The sequence below is a fragment of the Henckelia pumila genome, chromosome 4, assembly GCF_033568475.1.
Source record: "Henckelia pumila isolate YLH828 chromosome 4, ASM3356847v2, whole genome shotgun sequence".
Lineage (NCBI taxonomy): Eukaryota > Viridiplantae > Streptophyta > Magnoliopsida > Lamiales > Gesneriaceae > Henckelia > Henckelia pumila.
In genome coordinates, this window is record NC_133123.1 from 69,444,136 (window position 1) to 69,461,148 (window position 17,013).

Below are 17,013 nucleotides of genomic sequence, written 5' to 3' on the forward strand. Positions count from 1 at the left end.
ATATCTGGTTCTTTGCCAAATACAAGCTGCAATGGGGAGTGTTTATGATATGCACTTGGCCTGATGCGAATCAATGCAGCAGCATGTAAAATTGCATGTCCCCATATAGAAATAGGGAGTTTCGTTCTCATAATCATTGGTCTAGCAATCAACTGCAGACGTTTAATCAATGATTCAGCTAATCCATTTTGTGTATGAACATGAGCTACAGGATGTTCAACAGTAATTCCCATCGACATACAATAGTCGTTAAAAGTCTGGGAAGTAAATTCTCCAGCATTATCAAGTCTTATTTTCTTGATCGTATATTCGGGAAATTGATTCCGCAATTTTATTATTTGAGCCATCAATTTTGCAAATGCCACATTCCGAGTGGACAATAAACATACATGTGACCATCTGCTAGAGGCATCGATCAATACCATAAAGTATTGAAATAAGCCACATGGTGGATGAATTGGCCCACAAATATCACCTTGAATACGTTCAAGAAATATGGGTGATTCCTTTTGGATTTTAGCTGGTGATGGTCTTATAATAAGTTTCCCCAGAGAACATGCCTTACACTGAAACTTATTATTCTGAAAGATCTTCTGGTCTTTCAGTGGATGACCACTTGTATTTTCTATAATCCTTCGCATCATTATTGAACCAGGATGTCCCAATCGATCATGCCAATTTGTTAGTATTGAAGAATTTCCAATAACCATATTTGATTCGATTGGACTTATATGTGTATAATGCAATCCAGTAGGGAGCATTGATAATTTCTCAACTACATATTTCTTTCCTGATTTATATGTAGTAAGACACATATATTTCTCATTTCCTTCGGTTATTGTTTCCGTATTATAACCATGATAATATATATCATTAAAACTCAACAAATTTCTTTGTGATCGTGGTGAATATAAAGCACTATTTATCAAAAATTTTGTACCATTAGGTAACAAAAATTGTGCTTTGCCACATCCTTCAATCAAGTCTACAGGACCTGATATTGTATTCACCATTGTTTTTGTTGGTTTTAATTCCAAGAAATATTTTTCATTTCTGAGGATAGTGTGCGTTGTACCACTATCTGGTATGCAAACTTCCAGTGCATTATTTCCATCTTTGATCATAGCATTTTCCATAATGATCTTCAAAAACAATATGCAATAAAATGAATTAAGAAAGATACATGCAAATTATAATATGTTACAATTTAATTGCAGAATAAAACAATACATGCAAAATATAATATGTTTTATAATATAAAAATTACATTGTTACATTCTTTTCCCACCAGTACATTTAATCAATATCTTCGAAATCATTCAAAAAGTAGGCAGCATCTAAATTCATTGAACCACTTGTATGGTCAATGTTTTCAGTAAAATTGGTCTCTTTTTCTTTCCCCTTTATTGAATCTTTATAGAGCTTACACAGATGCTCAGGGGCTCGACAAGTTCTTGACCAATGTCCTGGAGTGCCACATCTATAACAAACACTCTCAGTTCTTTTTGGATGATTTTCATTTTCACCCGTATTATCATGCTGCCTCTTTTGTGGGTGGTTCGTGACGTTCCTTTGAGATGAGTTATTGAAATAACTATCTCTTTTATTTTCAAATCCACGGCCTCGACCACGACCGCGATCATTTCTACGCCCACGTCCACGCCCACGTCCTCGTCCACGACCTCGACCAAAATCTTGTCTATATCTTTGATTTTGGTTTTCATTTTTACTTACGACATTTGCTTCAGGAAATGCCGTTGAACCAGTAGGTCTGGACTGATGATTTCTCATGAGCAATTCATTATTCTTTTCCGCCACGAGTAAACATGCGATGAGTTCTGAGTATCTTGAAAATCCACGCACTCTATATTGCTGTTGTAGAGTTATATTTGATGCGTGGAATGTGAAAAATGTCTTTTCAAGCATTTCCATCTCAGTAATATTATGCCCACAAAATTTCAGCTGTGAGACAATTCGATACATCGCAGAATTATAATCACTCACCTTTTTAAAATCTTGGAATCTTAAAGTATTCCATTCATCTCGTGCGGTCGGAAGTATAACTTCCCGTATATGCTCAAAACGTTCTTTTAACCCTTTCCACAAAATCATTGGGTCTTTTTCGGTCAAATATTCACATTTCAACCCCTCATCAAGATGTCTGCGTAAAAATATCATCGCTTTTGCTTTATCTTGTGAGGATGATATGTTATTTTCTTTGATAGTTTCGTTAAGACCCAATGACTCGAGATGCATTTCTACATCGAGGGTCCATGGCATATAATTCTTTCCGGTTATATCAAGTGCAATGAATTCGAGTTTCGCCAAGTTCGACATGGTGGTACTAGAAAATAATAATGCATTTTATTAGTTAATTTCCATAAATATGACAATACAAAATAATGGAAGAACGTAAATTACAAGTGCGTATACAAATAGAGAAAAAATATGTGTTGGAAAATCGCTGGTGAGTAAAAGACTCGTGAGCATGATGATCATAGTCCCGGGGCATGCTTTAATTTCATAAATGGTCGTTATGAAAAATATCCTTATAAATGTCATCATCTCCATCTTCGAAAAAACCGAGGATAAAATATTTTGAGAGAAAGAATGAATTTGGTGTGATTGAAAATGAGTTTGAGTGAACATATTTATAGGGCAAAAACTAGCCGTTTTGTTACCGTTTGTGACCGTTGGGGGTAAAGAAAAAATTGAGTATGTGTTGAATAAAAATTCGTGATAATCATGTAATGCATATAATGATAATCATAATTAAATAATTATGTATATCATATCACATTATTATAAGGTCAGTGTCGTAGACAGCCTTTTATATAATGTTGTGAAATTATACCAATATAGTTAGTATAAAGTCAGGTATAGTATATCATATCACATTATTATAAGATCGGTGTCGTAGACAACCTTTTATATAATAACATGAGATTATACAAATATGGTTAGTATATAAATACACAATAATATATATCATATCACGTTATTATAAGGTCAGTGTCATAGACAACCTTTTATATAATAACATGAAATTATATATTAATATAGTTAATATATATATACATAATAAATATATATCACGTTATTGTTTAAAAACCTTAGAGGCTTTTATACTTGTCGTATCCCTTACCGGGAGTGTGGGATGTCGTCTTAACATCCTCCCAGGATTTATAACAAGTTTTGAAAAAAACTTATTTTTTCATAACATGATATTATATATTAATATATACACAATAAAAATATATAAACAGTAAAATAAAAATTCTTACTTGTTGAATATTTTTGACTTCTTCTTGTATTTTGGAGCGTCGGAAAATATAGAGAACCTTCGAGCGATCGTGCTGATAACGTGTTGTGAAAAAGTAAAAATTTACGGTAAAAAGTAAAAACTCAAAAACTCAAAATTTATCAAATTCTACACTTTATAAAATTTTTCTCTCTTCACAATTGTGTTTTTCTACACAAATGGAGAGACCTATTTATAGATCTCAATTGGAGATTAGTCAAAAATTAATACATCATTAATTACATCATCACACACTAATTTTCAATATTTTACAACTCAATTTTCAACTTTCAACCTTCAACATTCAACAATAAATAATAATATATATATATATATTTTCAACAATATATACATTCATTCACATACGGCTTACTTCTCAATATATTTATTTTGTGATTTTGACACATAATTATGACTATCTCAAATCAGGGAATTTATGCTTTCATCCTAGTACCAATCATATTGAAAACAATAAAATAAATACAAAAATTCATCTGAGATCGTAGATTCATTTTGTGAGACATATTTCCAACCGATCGGTTTGAGCCATGAAAAATATTATATTTTATGTTAAATATTGATTTTTATTGCATGTACGGAACAAGTCGACATGTCTCATATATATATATATATATATAAATCCACGAGACTGTCTCACAGAAAACATACTAAAAAATGATTTAATATAATAATGTATTTTTTCTAATGTTCAAATCACAATTACTTAAATGAAGCACACATAATGACAAATGAATTATCCATATGACTCACTATTCAATCTGTTTCTTGTGTGATTTTGAAATAATGACAACTCTCTCAAATGTCTCATGCTTGTCACCAATAACATTGAAATCAACTTTCTACATGTTCAAGAATCATCTTATTACCATTTTCCAAACCACGGGTATTCTTGTTTGCTAAGTTAGTTTTTCTTATTGTCATAAGTTATTATTCTTGTCTTACTGTTTCGGTCCCTTTTTGTTTTTTTGGACAAAACTTCCAAAAATGGTTGTTTTGCACAACTCCCGCTGGGTTAGCAAACCAATAACTCAAGTAACTTTAGTTTAACTCCCCCTCAGTTTAAAAAATCAATCTCCCCCTGAAACCAAACACAGTTAGAAGATTTCTGAATTTTGGTTCAAAATTATTATCGGTGTTCATCGTCTTCCACTTTAAATTTTGCAATTCTCGAAGCTCTTACCGTCAGCTTAAAGAAGTCACTCACGTAAGGTTTTCCAACAATCTTAAAACATATTTGCTACTCGGTTATGGCTTCTACTTCGAGCGAATCAGACATGCTACCACTTACTGGTGGTAATGTTCTCCCAATTATCACTGCTCCTCCTGCAACTTCTGTGGTTGCTCATGACCCCTCTCGTATGCAATTAAGCCAGGCTGATAAACCGGAAAAATTTGACGGATCTAACTTCAAAAGGTGGCAACAGAAAATGTTATTCTATGTTATGAATTTAGCTTGAGAACCAGAACCAGATGCTCATCCTCCTCCTAGCTACAGACAATCTCTCTTCATATGGCTAGTCTCACTACACTTAAAACAAGCTCTAGAAACTCTGTGACAGGTTGAAATCTTTGATAAATTTGATTTTTGATAAAATGAACAAAATGTAAAACAACGCCAAGCTTTGAAAAGTTGAGAGAAATCTCAATAATATTTCATAAATATGAATAAAGTTGAATAAACTTATCAATATTTTGTCCATATATACATGTATAAATATTATAATTTACCATTAATAATTGTCATTAGTTAAAATGGTGGAAAATAAAATTGCAATTGAACCATGAAATAGTTAAGACAAAATTAACTAAATGGTATTAAGCTAAATTATTAGTAAACAAAATTCAATGCATTAATGAAGAATGTGAAAGGGCAAAAACAACCCATAAAAACAAAAAAAAATGCAAAATAGATAAGGACGAATTAAAAAATTCACGATTGTAATTCATAAATTTTTTTAAAAAATAAAAATAAATTATATATATTATATTATATTATATAATAATAATAATGATAATATAGAATAGATAGATAGATAGAATAGGTAGATAGATTACGTTTAAATCTGATACAGGATTTGTTATGGGCGCCATCAAGTTGACGTACCAAGTTTCAAACAAAGAAATAATACAAGCTCTCTTTCCATGGCTTCCCAATCCCGGCCGCCGGTTCAAATCTTCTTCTTTCCATTCGTCGGCGGCGGCCATTTGATCCCCATGATCGATCTCTCCAGGCTCTTCGCTTCCCACGGCGCTGCCTCCGTTATCCTCACCATCCCAAACGATGCCGCCGTGTTCCACAAATCCATCCAAAGAGACCAAGAATCCGGCCTCCGCATCCACCTCCACACCCTCAACCCGCCGCCTGATTCCGCCGCGCTCCATACCACCGACATGTCGGCGCCGCCGTTAACTGATACCTCATGCCTTCAAGAACCACTCCACGACCTCCTCCTCAGCCGCCGCCCCGACTGCATTATCATCGACACGTTCCATCGTTGGGCTGCTGAGGTCATCGACGCCACCGGGATTCCAAGAATTGTGTTCAATGGGAACTGCTGCTTTTCCAGATGTTGTCACCACATTCTTGAAACCCATTTGCCGCATAACAAAGTGGAATCTGATTCGGAGCCTTTTTTGTTGCCGGGACTTCCGGATAAGATCGAATTGTGTAGATCCCAGCTGCCGATTTCTCTCAGAAATGGGATCGAATTCCCCGGAAAATCCAAGAAATCCGAGCAGAACAGTTTCGGAATGGTGATCAATAGCTTCTACGCCTTGGAGCCAGCATATGTGGATTATTACAGAAATGTAACCGGGAAAAAAGCTTGGATCGTGGGGCCTGTTTCTTTATACAACAGGAATCAAGAGGACAAGGCGGAAAGAGGGCAGAAATCCGCCATTGATAAGCATAGCTGCTTGAATTGGCTTGATTCACAGAAACCCAATTCGGTTCTCTACGTGAGCTTCGGCAGTTTAGTTCGAATGAGCAGTGTGCAGATATATGAGCTTGCTTGCGGACTCGAAGCATCGGGGAAAAGTTTTATATGGGCAGTGGGAAAGATTCTTGAAATCGAAGAGAACAAAAAGTGTTTCCCAGATGGATTTGAAGAGAGAATTTGGAGTTCTAAACAGGGATTGATCATCAAGGGATGGGCTCCGCAGTTGCTGATTTTGGAACACGAATCAGTGGGTGGATTCATGACGCATTGTGGATGGAATTCGACGCTCGAGTGCGTCTGTGCCGGCGTTCCGATGATCACGTGGCCGCTGTCGGCGGAGCAGTTCTATAATGAGAAGCTGGTGACGGAGGTGTTGAAGATCGGGCTGAGTGTTGGGAGTGAGGAGTGGGCTTCGTGGAACATGGAGAGGAAGGTGGTGGTGGGGAGGGAGAAGGTGGAGGCGGCGGTGCGGAGGTTGATGGGCGACGGAGAGGTGGAAGAAATGAGGCGGCGAGCTAAGGATCTGGCGGCGGAGGGTAGGAGGGCGGTGGAGGTAGGGGGTTCCTCCTTTAGTGATGTTGATGCTTTGATTGATGAGATTTTCAACTCTTAGATTTTCAACTCTTCTTTCCGATAAAAATCTGAGGCATCGTTTGGTTCTCGTAATAATACATGCATAAATAATCCAACGTAATAAAAAATAAATAAAAAATAATACGAAATATAATATTTAGTTTGATTTCCATGATAATACATAGATAAATAATGTAATATATTAAAAAATAAATAAAAAATGATAGTTAATATAATATTTGATTTGATTTAATTTGATTTGATTTGATTGATAGATTATAGTTTATTTGATTTGATTGATTAAATTTTATATTAAAATAAAAATTATCATTTTTTTAATAATAAATAAAATATGAATAATATTTTTTTATAAGCGATAATATAATAATTTTAAATTTAATTATTTGATTGATGTGAGATAAATAATTAATGATATGATTGATGTAAAATAAATAATTAATAGATGGATAAATAATATGACGAGAAGAAGACGAAATTAAACAAGATAAATCATAACGAGATTAGTAATAAATGTACCAAACGGTACATTAAAGTTTATACAATTTTATTATTTTAATTGAAATAGAGACTGAAGTGTATTGTGTAATTTAATATAAATTTTATAAATGTTATATAACAAAAATATTGTAGTGGTTACATTTCTTTCCACATTTTTGTATTAGACTTTCAAAGTGGCTCAAGATTGAACTGTCACGATTGAGTTTATGGTGCATTTAAAGTAATATTTTCAAATTATTGAATATAACACGTTGATTTTTTTTTTTTATTAAAAAAATGAACCTCCCAATACAAATGTATTTCTTTTCTTTGACCTATGAAGGAATACCTCACGAATTTAAACTCCAACACCTAAAATTATAATAATGTTTTCATAATGGCTAATATTTGAAAGTGTAATTCATAATATATATATATATATATATATTTTAAATCTAAATTTCAATCTCAATCAGTCATATAGGTATCGTTTGGCAGTTGATGTAAGTGGGATGATCCATACATTTTTACTCTTCCCATGTTTATCTCATTTTTTTATTAACACAATGATATCTCATGGTCCGGTATGATATTGGATGTGAGCTGGATGAAAAATATCTCCTAGCCCATGGTATTAGTGGAGGATGAGTGTCATATAAGTGGAATTTTACCGATGTACCCCTCTCTCCATAACAAACCCTATACAAGTGTAATTGTGTGAAATTGACAAGAGTAATTAAGAGATTTAAGCACAATAATCCTACAAAATAAAAAACATACAAAACAACATATTATTCATATCTATGTATTGCTTATCCACATCTCATCATGTTTTTATCATGTTTTTATTCATCTCTCATACATCTCATCCATGATATCAAATAGTATCTTAAGGGAGTGTTTACAGTCACTAAAAAAAGTGATTGTTAGATTTTGGTTTTAAAAAATTATTTATGTGCATGTGTTTTTTAAACCCAAATTATGTGTTAGCTTATGCTTAAGTTAATTAAGATCCAAAAACTAGTCATATCCAAAAGTGATTATAATAAAAAAGTCAATGTCAAAATCACTTTAATCACTTATTTATCGAACACTAATAAAAAAATGTGGAAAGAAATGTGGAGCAATTCTATGATGAGAAGTTGGTGACAGAGGTGTTGAAGATCGGGCTAAGGGTCGGTAGTGAGGAGTGGGCTTTGTGGAACATGGAGAGGAAGGTGGAGGTGGGGAGGGAGAAGGTGGAGGCGGCGGTGCGAAGGTTGATGGGCGACGGTGTAACGTATGAAATTTTGTATGTAATTTTTCTACGTGATTTCGCATGCATAATTAGGAAAATAATTAATTTAAAATTTAGGAAAATGAGTTAAATAATTTTATGTGAATTTTGTGAAATTATTTACATGTTTTAAATTTTATTTTAGTTACTTAACCGCAATTATGAAATTTATGGATTTTTGAGAAAATTTTTTATTTGATCGCGTAATCGGGATCGTGGACGAACGAGGTGAAGAGTTTTTACCCAAAATATTTTATGGTGGTTTATGGGCCATAAATTATTATTTTAAGATTTTATTTCCAGAAAATAAGAATTTTATTAAATATACATGCATAGAAAACCGATGTTCACCAAAATGAGTCATTTTAAAGGCTTTTATTAGACTTTAAAAAATCCACAATTATATATTACGAAAATAATAAATTTTATTATACAGATATTAGTTGGATTGGTTAGCTAGGTGTATTTATTCCGAGGAGGCCACTCACCATACATTTTTCTTCCTTAAAGACTCCATTTGTCTCCTACAATCACTCACACCCCATTTGCTCTTGTCCCCTTCGTGAAACATCTTCTTCACCTTTCAACAACTCCTCTCCATCACTGAACACACACTACACGGCTTCCATTGAAGAAAATCAAGGTGGTGAAGTTTCGTTCGTCCTGGAAAAAAATATACGCATTCATATCGTATTTCGATTGAAATCTTCACAAAAACACGTTTGAATTCTCTTTTTTTTCTCACCATTTAAGTTATATTATTCTGCTTTCATCATGAAATATTTAACCATGTATGTTGGATATGACTTAGATATGAAATTTGCATTACTATGTTGAGCAGATTCGTTTTTCCTAAGTCTTCAAGTTTTCCTCACGTTTTTCTTGCTTGGAATGTTCAAGGTCTGTTGGCTCATGATTAAGGGTTGTCTAAGAGTCCTTAGGATCGAGTTGAGTCAGATTTTTAAGGTGAAATAGGCTGGAACCATGACATATCATTTCTGATGCACCAGCCACGCAGTGCAAAGGTGCTGTGGAAGAGTAGCTCGTTCTCCTTCCTCAGGCCATGGTTTGATGTAAGATCGGTTTAATTGGAACCATCTAGATGTTGGATAATATTGATAAGTGGTTTCATGGTCATTGGTGGTCGGAGCAGGCCGTACGATCAAAAATACGACAGCTGCTCATACTGGCATGCGAGCTGGGAAAGGGTCTGAGTGCAAGCCTTCGTGTGAGCTGCTCAGGTCACGGTTTGGGCTGGGTTTTGGCTTGATGGAAACTTCTTGGAGTGGGAAAGGTTTAGGTGGTGGTACTATTGCCGGAGTAGGGCGGCCGAAGCTTTTAAGTAGCTGCTGCTCACGGCCGAGAGGTTGGAGAAGGGGCTGACGGGTTGCTGGGTTTTTTAGGCGGGCTGGGCTTGGATCTTGGGACCGGGCCGGGTCTAAAATATTGCGGGTCATGTTATTTGGGTCCGAATCTGGGTTGTGTTAGTTGGGCTCGGGTATTTTTATTTTAGGATTTATTATTAGATTAAGTGTTAAATTGGACCTAAGTTGAATTAATGAATTTAAATGGGCCACTTGGGATAATATTTTGGGCTTAAATAATTATTTATGTAAGTCCAATATTTTTACGGGGCTAGGGCCCGTGAAAGTTATTGGGCCAATTTGGGGTGTTTAGCCCCATTGGGCCAGTCTAGGTGATTAATGGGGTTGGGCTTCGATATTGGGTCAGGCATGTCTTAATGTGCTTGAATAATTTATTTGGGCTTAAATATAAGCTAATGAGCTTAAGATGAGTTATTGGGCCAGTCTATAAGTTATTGGGCCTAAGTCTAAGGAGTCAGCAACCTGAACCAATCCATGAAAAATTATGCATTGTCCGTAAATATATAATTAATTATTGCATGAATATTTTAAATATGTAAATGTATTATTTTTATATAAAATAATTAAATATATATTTACGGGCAAAATTTTATGAAAATATGATCATGAAGCTATTTTTTTTATGATTGTGCATGATGAATGATGATATATGTATGATGTTGGGCATAAGAAAATATTTTAAGGAAGTTGAAGTCAGTGTGTGACAATCTACGGGATTGGAGATGGGATGCCTATGCCCGGAGACCTTTTTATATGCTACGGGACTGTGGGTCGGGATACTGGGGCCCGATTGCCTTTCCATAAGATTATGATTATGTTTGACTACGGATCCGGGGTCAACCTGGTGAAGGGGCCAAGAGGTGGAGATCCCACCGCCACGTACGTTGGTTCTTTGATTGATCAATCACTTTCACGGTCACACGACATGGATATAACCTTCAGTAAATTTTTAAGTTATGATATGTCCTAAGTGTTATGCATGATGAATATGTATGTTAAGATTATGTATGATATGTGTAATGCCCCGATTTTATTATTATTGAGTTTAATCGAGATAATCATAATTTTTAGTGATTGAGGATCGTTTTGATATTTAGCAGGGGGTTACTTTGCAACTTTGGATAAATAAAGGACTGAAATGCAAAAATTGGATTTAATATATTATCTTATGCAAGTTGACCCATCCCTCCATCACTTCACATCATTTCTCTCCTCCTCCTTTCCTCTCCATCTTCATACGTACTGAAGCGAAGCCATAGCCGACGCATTTCTCAAGATTTTCATCCGTCCGATTCGCTCGATCCGACCGTTAGATTTTCATTTCGAGTTGAGATTCACGATCACCGCAACGAGGGCTTCATTTAGACGTAAGTTTTGCTACGATCTCTTGAACTTCGATTTTGTTGAGTTGTCAGAATTTGATAATATTGAAGTATGTCGTTCTTGAGCTAGTATAGATCGTGTATTCAAAGTCGGTTTGGAAAAAGAACGAAGTTTGGATTTTATATGATTTTAGAGGTGAAATTCGAAAATGATGATTTTGATTGAGGTTGGATTTGAGTTGTTTTGATGGATTGTGATGATGATTGAGTTATTGGGATTGTTGTTTGATCGTTTGTATTTTCGGATAGCCAGTTTATAGCTGTTATGCCGTCGAAATCGAGTTTGAGTTATCGATTTTGGTTCGGTTTGAGTTGTATATCGATTTTGATTGAGTTTAAATTCCGAGTTGATATTGAGTCCGTATTCAATGTTTTGACAGTTGATTGAGGATTCGGGAGTTGATCGAACTTGGAGACTTGTTTATCGATTGAAGAATTGAAGACGGTATATTATTGATTGTTGTATCGACTTTGAGTTTGTTATCCGAATAGACTATGATATCGAGTTATCTCTTGTTGACAGGAATCTCTTGAAGCTTCGAGAAAAGGTAAAAGTCGACAATGAAACTAATGGGAACGAATACTCGAGATCGACTTATTCTTGAGTTCCCGAAAATCACATACTACATGTTTATTTGCTTGAGTGAATTTGATTGTTATTCTATTTTCACTTGCATTCCATATTGAGCCGATTTCTCGATTCGTTTTAAAATTAGACGATTTAGGGAGCTATATTTAAGTGGCTTTGGATTTCGAGTTTTTTCAATTGCCAGAATACTTCTTATAGTTGCTCTGAAGTCTAGGGGTTGAGTTGAACGACATCCACCCCGAATGGGTGTGTCGGTGAGTTGTTGTCAGGACTTGGCCCCGGGATCCCAACCGAATAACGATTGATATTTCGATTATCTGATTTGATAGTCCCGAGTTTTGAAGTCATGTATTCATTCATTCTCATTTTGATTTGTTACTGATTATTACATTTCAATCTGAGTTGTTTACTTGATATTGCATGCCTGTCTCTTTTACTTAGAAATTATATTTCTAACCGGTTTATCCGGCTGTTGTTTTTGTTTATATGTGTACTTGGCAACAGGAGCATCAGGAGCTGGACCTATTGTTTGGGTTAGCTCGGGGCGAGATGATAGAAGTGAGACTTCGTGTGTCGTAGGGTTGCTTTTGGACTTGTATTCTATTTTGTTTAGTCGAACGATTACTACCGTCGAACCTGTATGGTTAAACATCGTTCTGTTGGTGTTTCGAGCACCTTATTTCATGTTTAAGCTATGATTGGAACCTTGGTTGTTTAGATTATTATTTTGAGCTTGTAGAGTCAATATTTTCTTGCCCAGGTTTCAGCAATCCGAGGACTACGCGCGGGCGCGCGTCCATGTCGCGCGGGCACTCGTGGCTGGCCGAGGAGTATGCGCGGGCGCGCCTCATTGTGCAGGATTTTTGGTTTTCTGCCCGAGGGCTATGCGCGGGCGCGCATGGTGGCCGAGGGGCATGCGCGGGCGCGCGTGAGTTCTTTTTAAAAAAAAAAATTTGATTCGTTTTTACGCGGCTCATCGTGTTTGATTTTGTTTAATTATTCGAGAATAGTAGATTAGAAACGGGGTCTCACATTAAGTGGTATCAGAGAGATAAGGTTCTTGGAGTCGAACTAGAGTGAGCGGGGTAGATCGAGTCCGCATGAATTGAACTCTCGCATGTGATTAATTTATGTAAATGATTATTTTTAAATACGTGCGAGCATGCTTTATTGATTCTTGAATTAATTGAATTACATGAGTAGTGATTTGATTTATAAAACATGAATTACGTGATATATATTTGTCCTTGTGCTATTATCTGTCCTCGTATATCATTGAGATTCATGAGTACTCAGAGCAGAGTTTTGGACACCGAGGTTATGAAATTGAGAATAAGTTTGAGATATTGTGTCCTAACCCTTGATATCAGATGGCACCTCGATGATCTTTGAGAAGAAATCAACCACCTTTGACTCCTCCTTCTACTGAGAATCCGCTGCCAGTGATAACTCCTCAGAACGATCAGGATAGTACAGGAGTGGATCAGTTTGATGCAACCGTGACCCCGATGGAGACTATTTTGAAGAGATTCCGATCTTTTCGACCGCCTACTTTAACGGGTACCGAAAACTCCGTTGCTTGTGAAAGTTGGCTAGATGAAATGGATGAGCTCTTCGATTCCCTCGACTATACCGATGACCGCAGAATCAGGTTAGTCAGTCATTAGTTGCAGGGTGTTGCTAAGAATTGGTGGACCACAACCAAGAGAGCGAATGAGAATCGAGGCACCGCCATCACTTGGAGCTTGTTCAAGACTGAGTTCTTTAAGCGTTTCTTTCCTGTCTCGTATCGAAAGGAAAAGGGTGCCGAATTTGCGAATCTGAAACAAGGGAACTTGAGCATTGAGGACTATGTGAGTAAATTTAACAGTCTCTTGAGGTTTGCACCTCACGTTGCAGATAATGAAGAAGCCAAGGCCAACCATTTCATCAATGGCTTGAACCCTGAGATATTTACCTTGGTCAATACCGGAAGACCCAACAACTTTGCAGATGCTATGGATCAAGCAAAGGGAGCAGAAGCCGGATTCTTGATGCAACGAGGTAATCAGGTAGCTCCTCAGCAGCAGCAGAGATCTTTTCAGAACCAGCCTGTTCAGTTTCAGCCTCAACAGTCTCAGTATCAGTTCCAACCTTCTCAGTAGTCGAATCAGCCTCAGAGGTTTGAGGGAGACAACAGTGGCAGAAACAGGCGAGATCAGTATCGGCCGAAGGGGAAGAATTTCAAGAAGTCTGGTAACAGTTCATCGAGTTCCAGTGGCTCTAGACAGTTCAATTCTCGGCAGAGTTCAGGGTTTTCTGGAGCTTCGTGCAGCAAGTGTGGTGGACGTCATCCGAGTGATCAGTGTCGAGGCGTGTTTGGTAGTTGCAACATCTGCCAGCAGCCGGGTCACTTTGCTAGAATCTGTCCTCAGCGAGGAACCGATAGAGCTCAGAGCGGCAGTTCTTCTCGACCGCCAGCTCAGCCCGAGAGATCAGCTTCTGCAGTCCATTCCTTTCAGCCTCAGCAACAGAATCGTCAGGGGGGTAACCAGAACCAGAACCAACCTCCTCGACAGCAGGCGAGGGTGTTTGCCTTGACAGAGGATCAAGCCAATGCAGCCCCGAATGACGTGATAGTAGGTAACTGTTCGATTTTTGGTTATCCTGCGTTTGTGTTGATTGATACGGGTGCTTCTCACTATTTTATTTCTGAAAGATTTGTCGTGATGCATGATTTATTTGCTGAGCCATTATCTGATGTTGTTTCTATTACTTCATCTTTGGGTGGAGGAATTGTTTCGGTGAGAATGGTCCGAAATTGTGCAATAGAATCCGAAGGGAATTCGATTGAGATTGACTGCATCGTACTTGGATTATCTGATTTTGACTGTATTGTCGGGATTGATGCTCTGACCAAGTATAGGGCGACAATAGATTGCTTTCAGAAAGTGGTTCGATTCAGACCTGAGATGGCAGACGATTGGAAGTTTTTTGGTAAGGGTTCTCGATTCAAAATTCCGTTGATTTCTGTGTTATCCATGTCACGTTTGCTACAGAAAGGAGCAGAGGGATTCTTGATTTATGCAATGGATGTTCAGAAGTTTAGCCCTGAGTTGTCTGAGATACCGGTGGTTAGCAAGTTTCCTGATGTTTTTCCAGACGAGATTCCTGGTTTACCGCCTATTCGAGACATCGAATTTAGCATTGAACTTGCACCAGGTACTCAGCCTATTTTGAAAGCACCTTACCGTATGGCTCCGTTAGAGTTGAAAGAGTTGAAGGAACAGTTAGAAGATTTGATTGTCAAGGGATACATCCGACCTAGCGTATCGCCTTGGGGTGCACCAGTGCTTTTTGTGAGGAAGAAAGACAGTTCTATGTGACTTTGCATCGACTACCGTCAGTTGAATCAAGCGACGGTCAAGAATAAGTATCCTCTTCCAAGAATTGATGACCTTTTTGATCAACTGCAAGGTTCTTCAGTGTATTCGAAGATAGATCTGCGATCAGGGTATCATCAGCTGAGAGTTCGCGACGAGGATGTGCCGAAGACAGCTTTCAGAACCAGATATGGGCATTTCAAATTCATAGTCATGCCGTTTGGTTTGATCAATGCTCCAGCAGTTTTTATGGATCTGATGAATCGTATCTTTCAGCGATATCTAGATGAGTTCGTCATCATCTTCATCGACGACATTCTGATCTATTCGAAGAACCGTTTTGATCATGCCGAGCATTTGAGGATTGTGTTGCAGACTTTGCGAGCCGAACAGTTGTATGCTAAGCTATCAAAGTGCAAGTTCTGGTTGGACCGAGTTGTTTTTCTAGGCCACATTGTATCAGGAGATGAAATTTCTGTAGACTCCAGTAAGATCGAGGCAGTTATGAATTGGCAGAGACCGACATCAGTGCCAGAAATCCGAAGCTTCATGGGTTTAGCTGGGTACTATTGCAGATTTATCGAGGGTTTCTCTTCCATTTCAAAGCCGATTACTCAGTTGACCCAGAAGAATGCACCGTTTGTTTGGTCCGAGCAGTGTGAGGCCAGTTTCATTGAGTTGAAGAAGAGATTGACGAGCACTCCGATCTTGTCTATTCCATCAGGTACTGGAGGTTCTCTGTGTACTGCGATGCTTCTCACCGTGGTCTCGGGTGTAATCTTATGCAGAGGAAGCACGTCATAGCTTATGCTTCGAGGCAGCTGAATCCTCACGAGACTCGCTATCCGATCCATGATCTCGAGCTAGCTGCAATCGTGTTTGCTTTGAAGACTTGACGCCATTACCTGTATGGCGAGTCATTTGAGATATTTTCTGACCACAAGAGCCTGAAATACTTGTTTTCTCAGTCTGAGCTGAATATGAGGCAAAGGAGATGGATGGATTTGCTTAAGGACTTCGACTGCGAGATCAAGTATTATCCTGGAAAGTCGAATGCAGCTGCAAACTCTCTTAGTCGAAAGCTTTGTTCTTTGTCTCTTTCTACGATTGGTGTCTCTCGATTAACTGAAGATTGTTGTACTTCTGATTTGGAGTTTGAGACCGATAGGAGATCCATCAGAGTTTTTGCGATTCAGGCCGAGCCAGAGTTGTTTCAGTCGATCAGAGAGGCTCAGAGATCTGATCCGAGCATTCAGAGTTCGATAGAAAAGGTCAGATAAGGTCACCAGTCAGAGTTTCAGGTCAGGGATGATGTGTTATTTGTGAATAGCCGTATTGTTGTGCCCGATGTTTCTGAGTTGAGACAGCGTATTCTTCGAGAGGCGCATTGCAGTCGGTTCAGTGTTCATCCTGGAGGCCGGAAGATGTATAATGACTTGAAGACTCAATTCTGGCGGAAGCAGTTGAAAGGAGACGTCACGAGGTTTGTATCCCGTTGTCTGAATTGTCAACAGGTGAAAGATGAGAGGAAGAAGCCCGAAGGATTATTGCACAATTTGCCTGTCCCGGAATGGAAATGGGATCATATCTCAATGGATTTTGTCACGAAGCTACTGCGTTCAGTCAGAGGTTATGATGCGATTTGGGTAGTGATTGATCGGTTGACAAAATCTGCTTGTTTCATTCC

The 17,013-nt window shown here is 37.5% G+C and overlaps 1 protein-coding gene across 1 annotated transcript; it reads left to right on the plus strand.

Annotated features, from left to right (window-relative positions):
- The first annotated feature begins 5,383 nt into the window (after window positions 1-5,383).
- On the plus strand, window positions 5,384-6,874 carry LOC140861170 (abscisate beta-glucosyltransferase-like). Its single transcript, XM_073264180.1, has one exon. The coding sequence runs from the start codon at window positions 5,465-5,467 to the stop codon at window positions 6,872-6,874; it is 1,410 nt and encodes a 469-aa protein (XP_073120281.1). The 5' UTR covers window positions 5,384-5,464.
- Window positions 6,875-17,013: the final 10,139 nt, after the last annotated feature.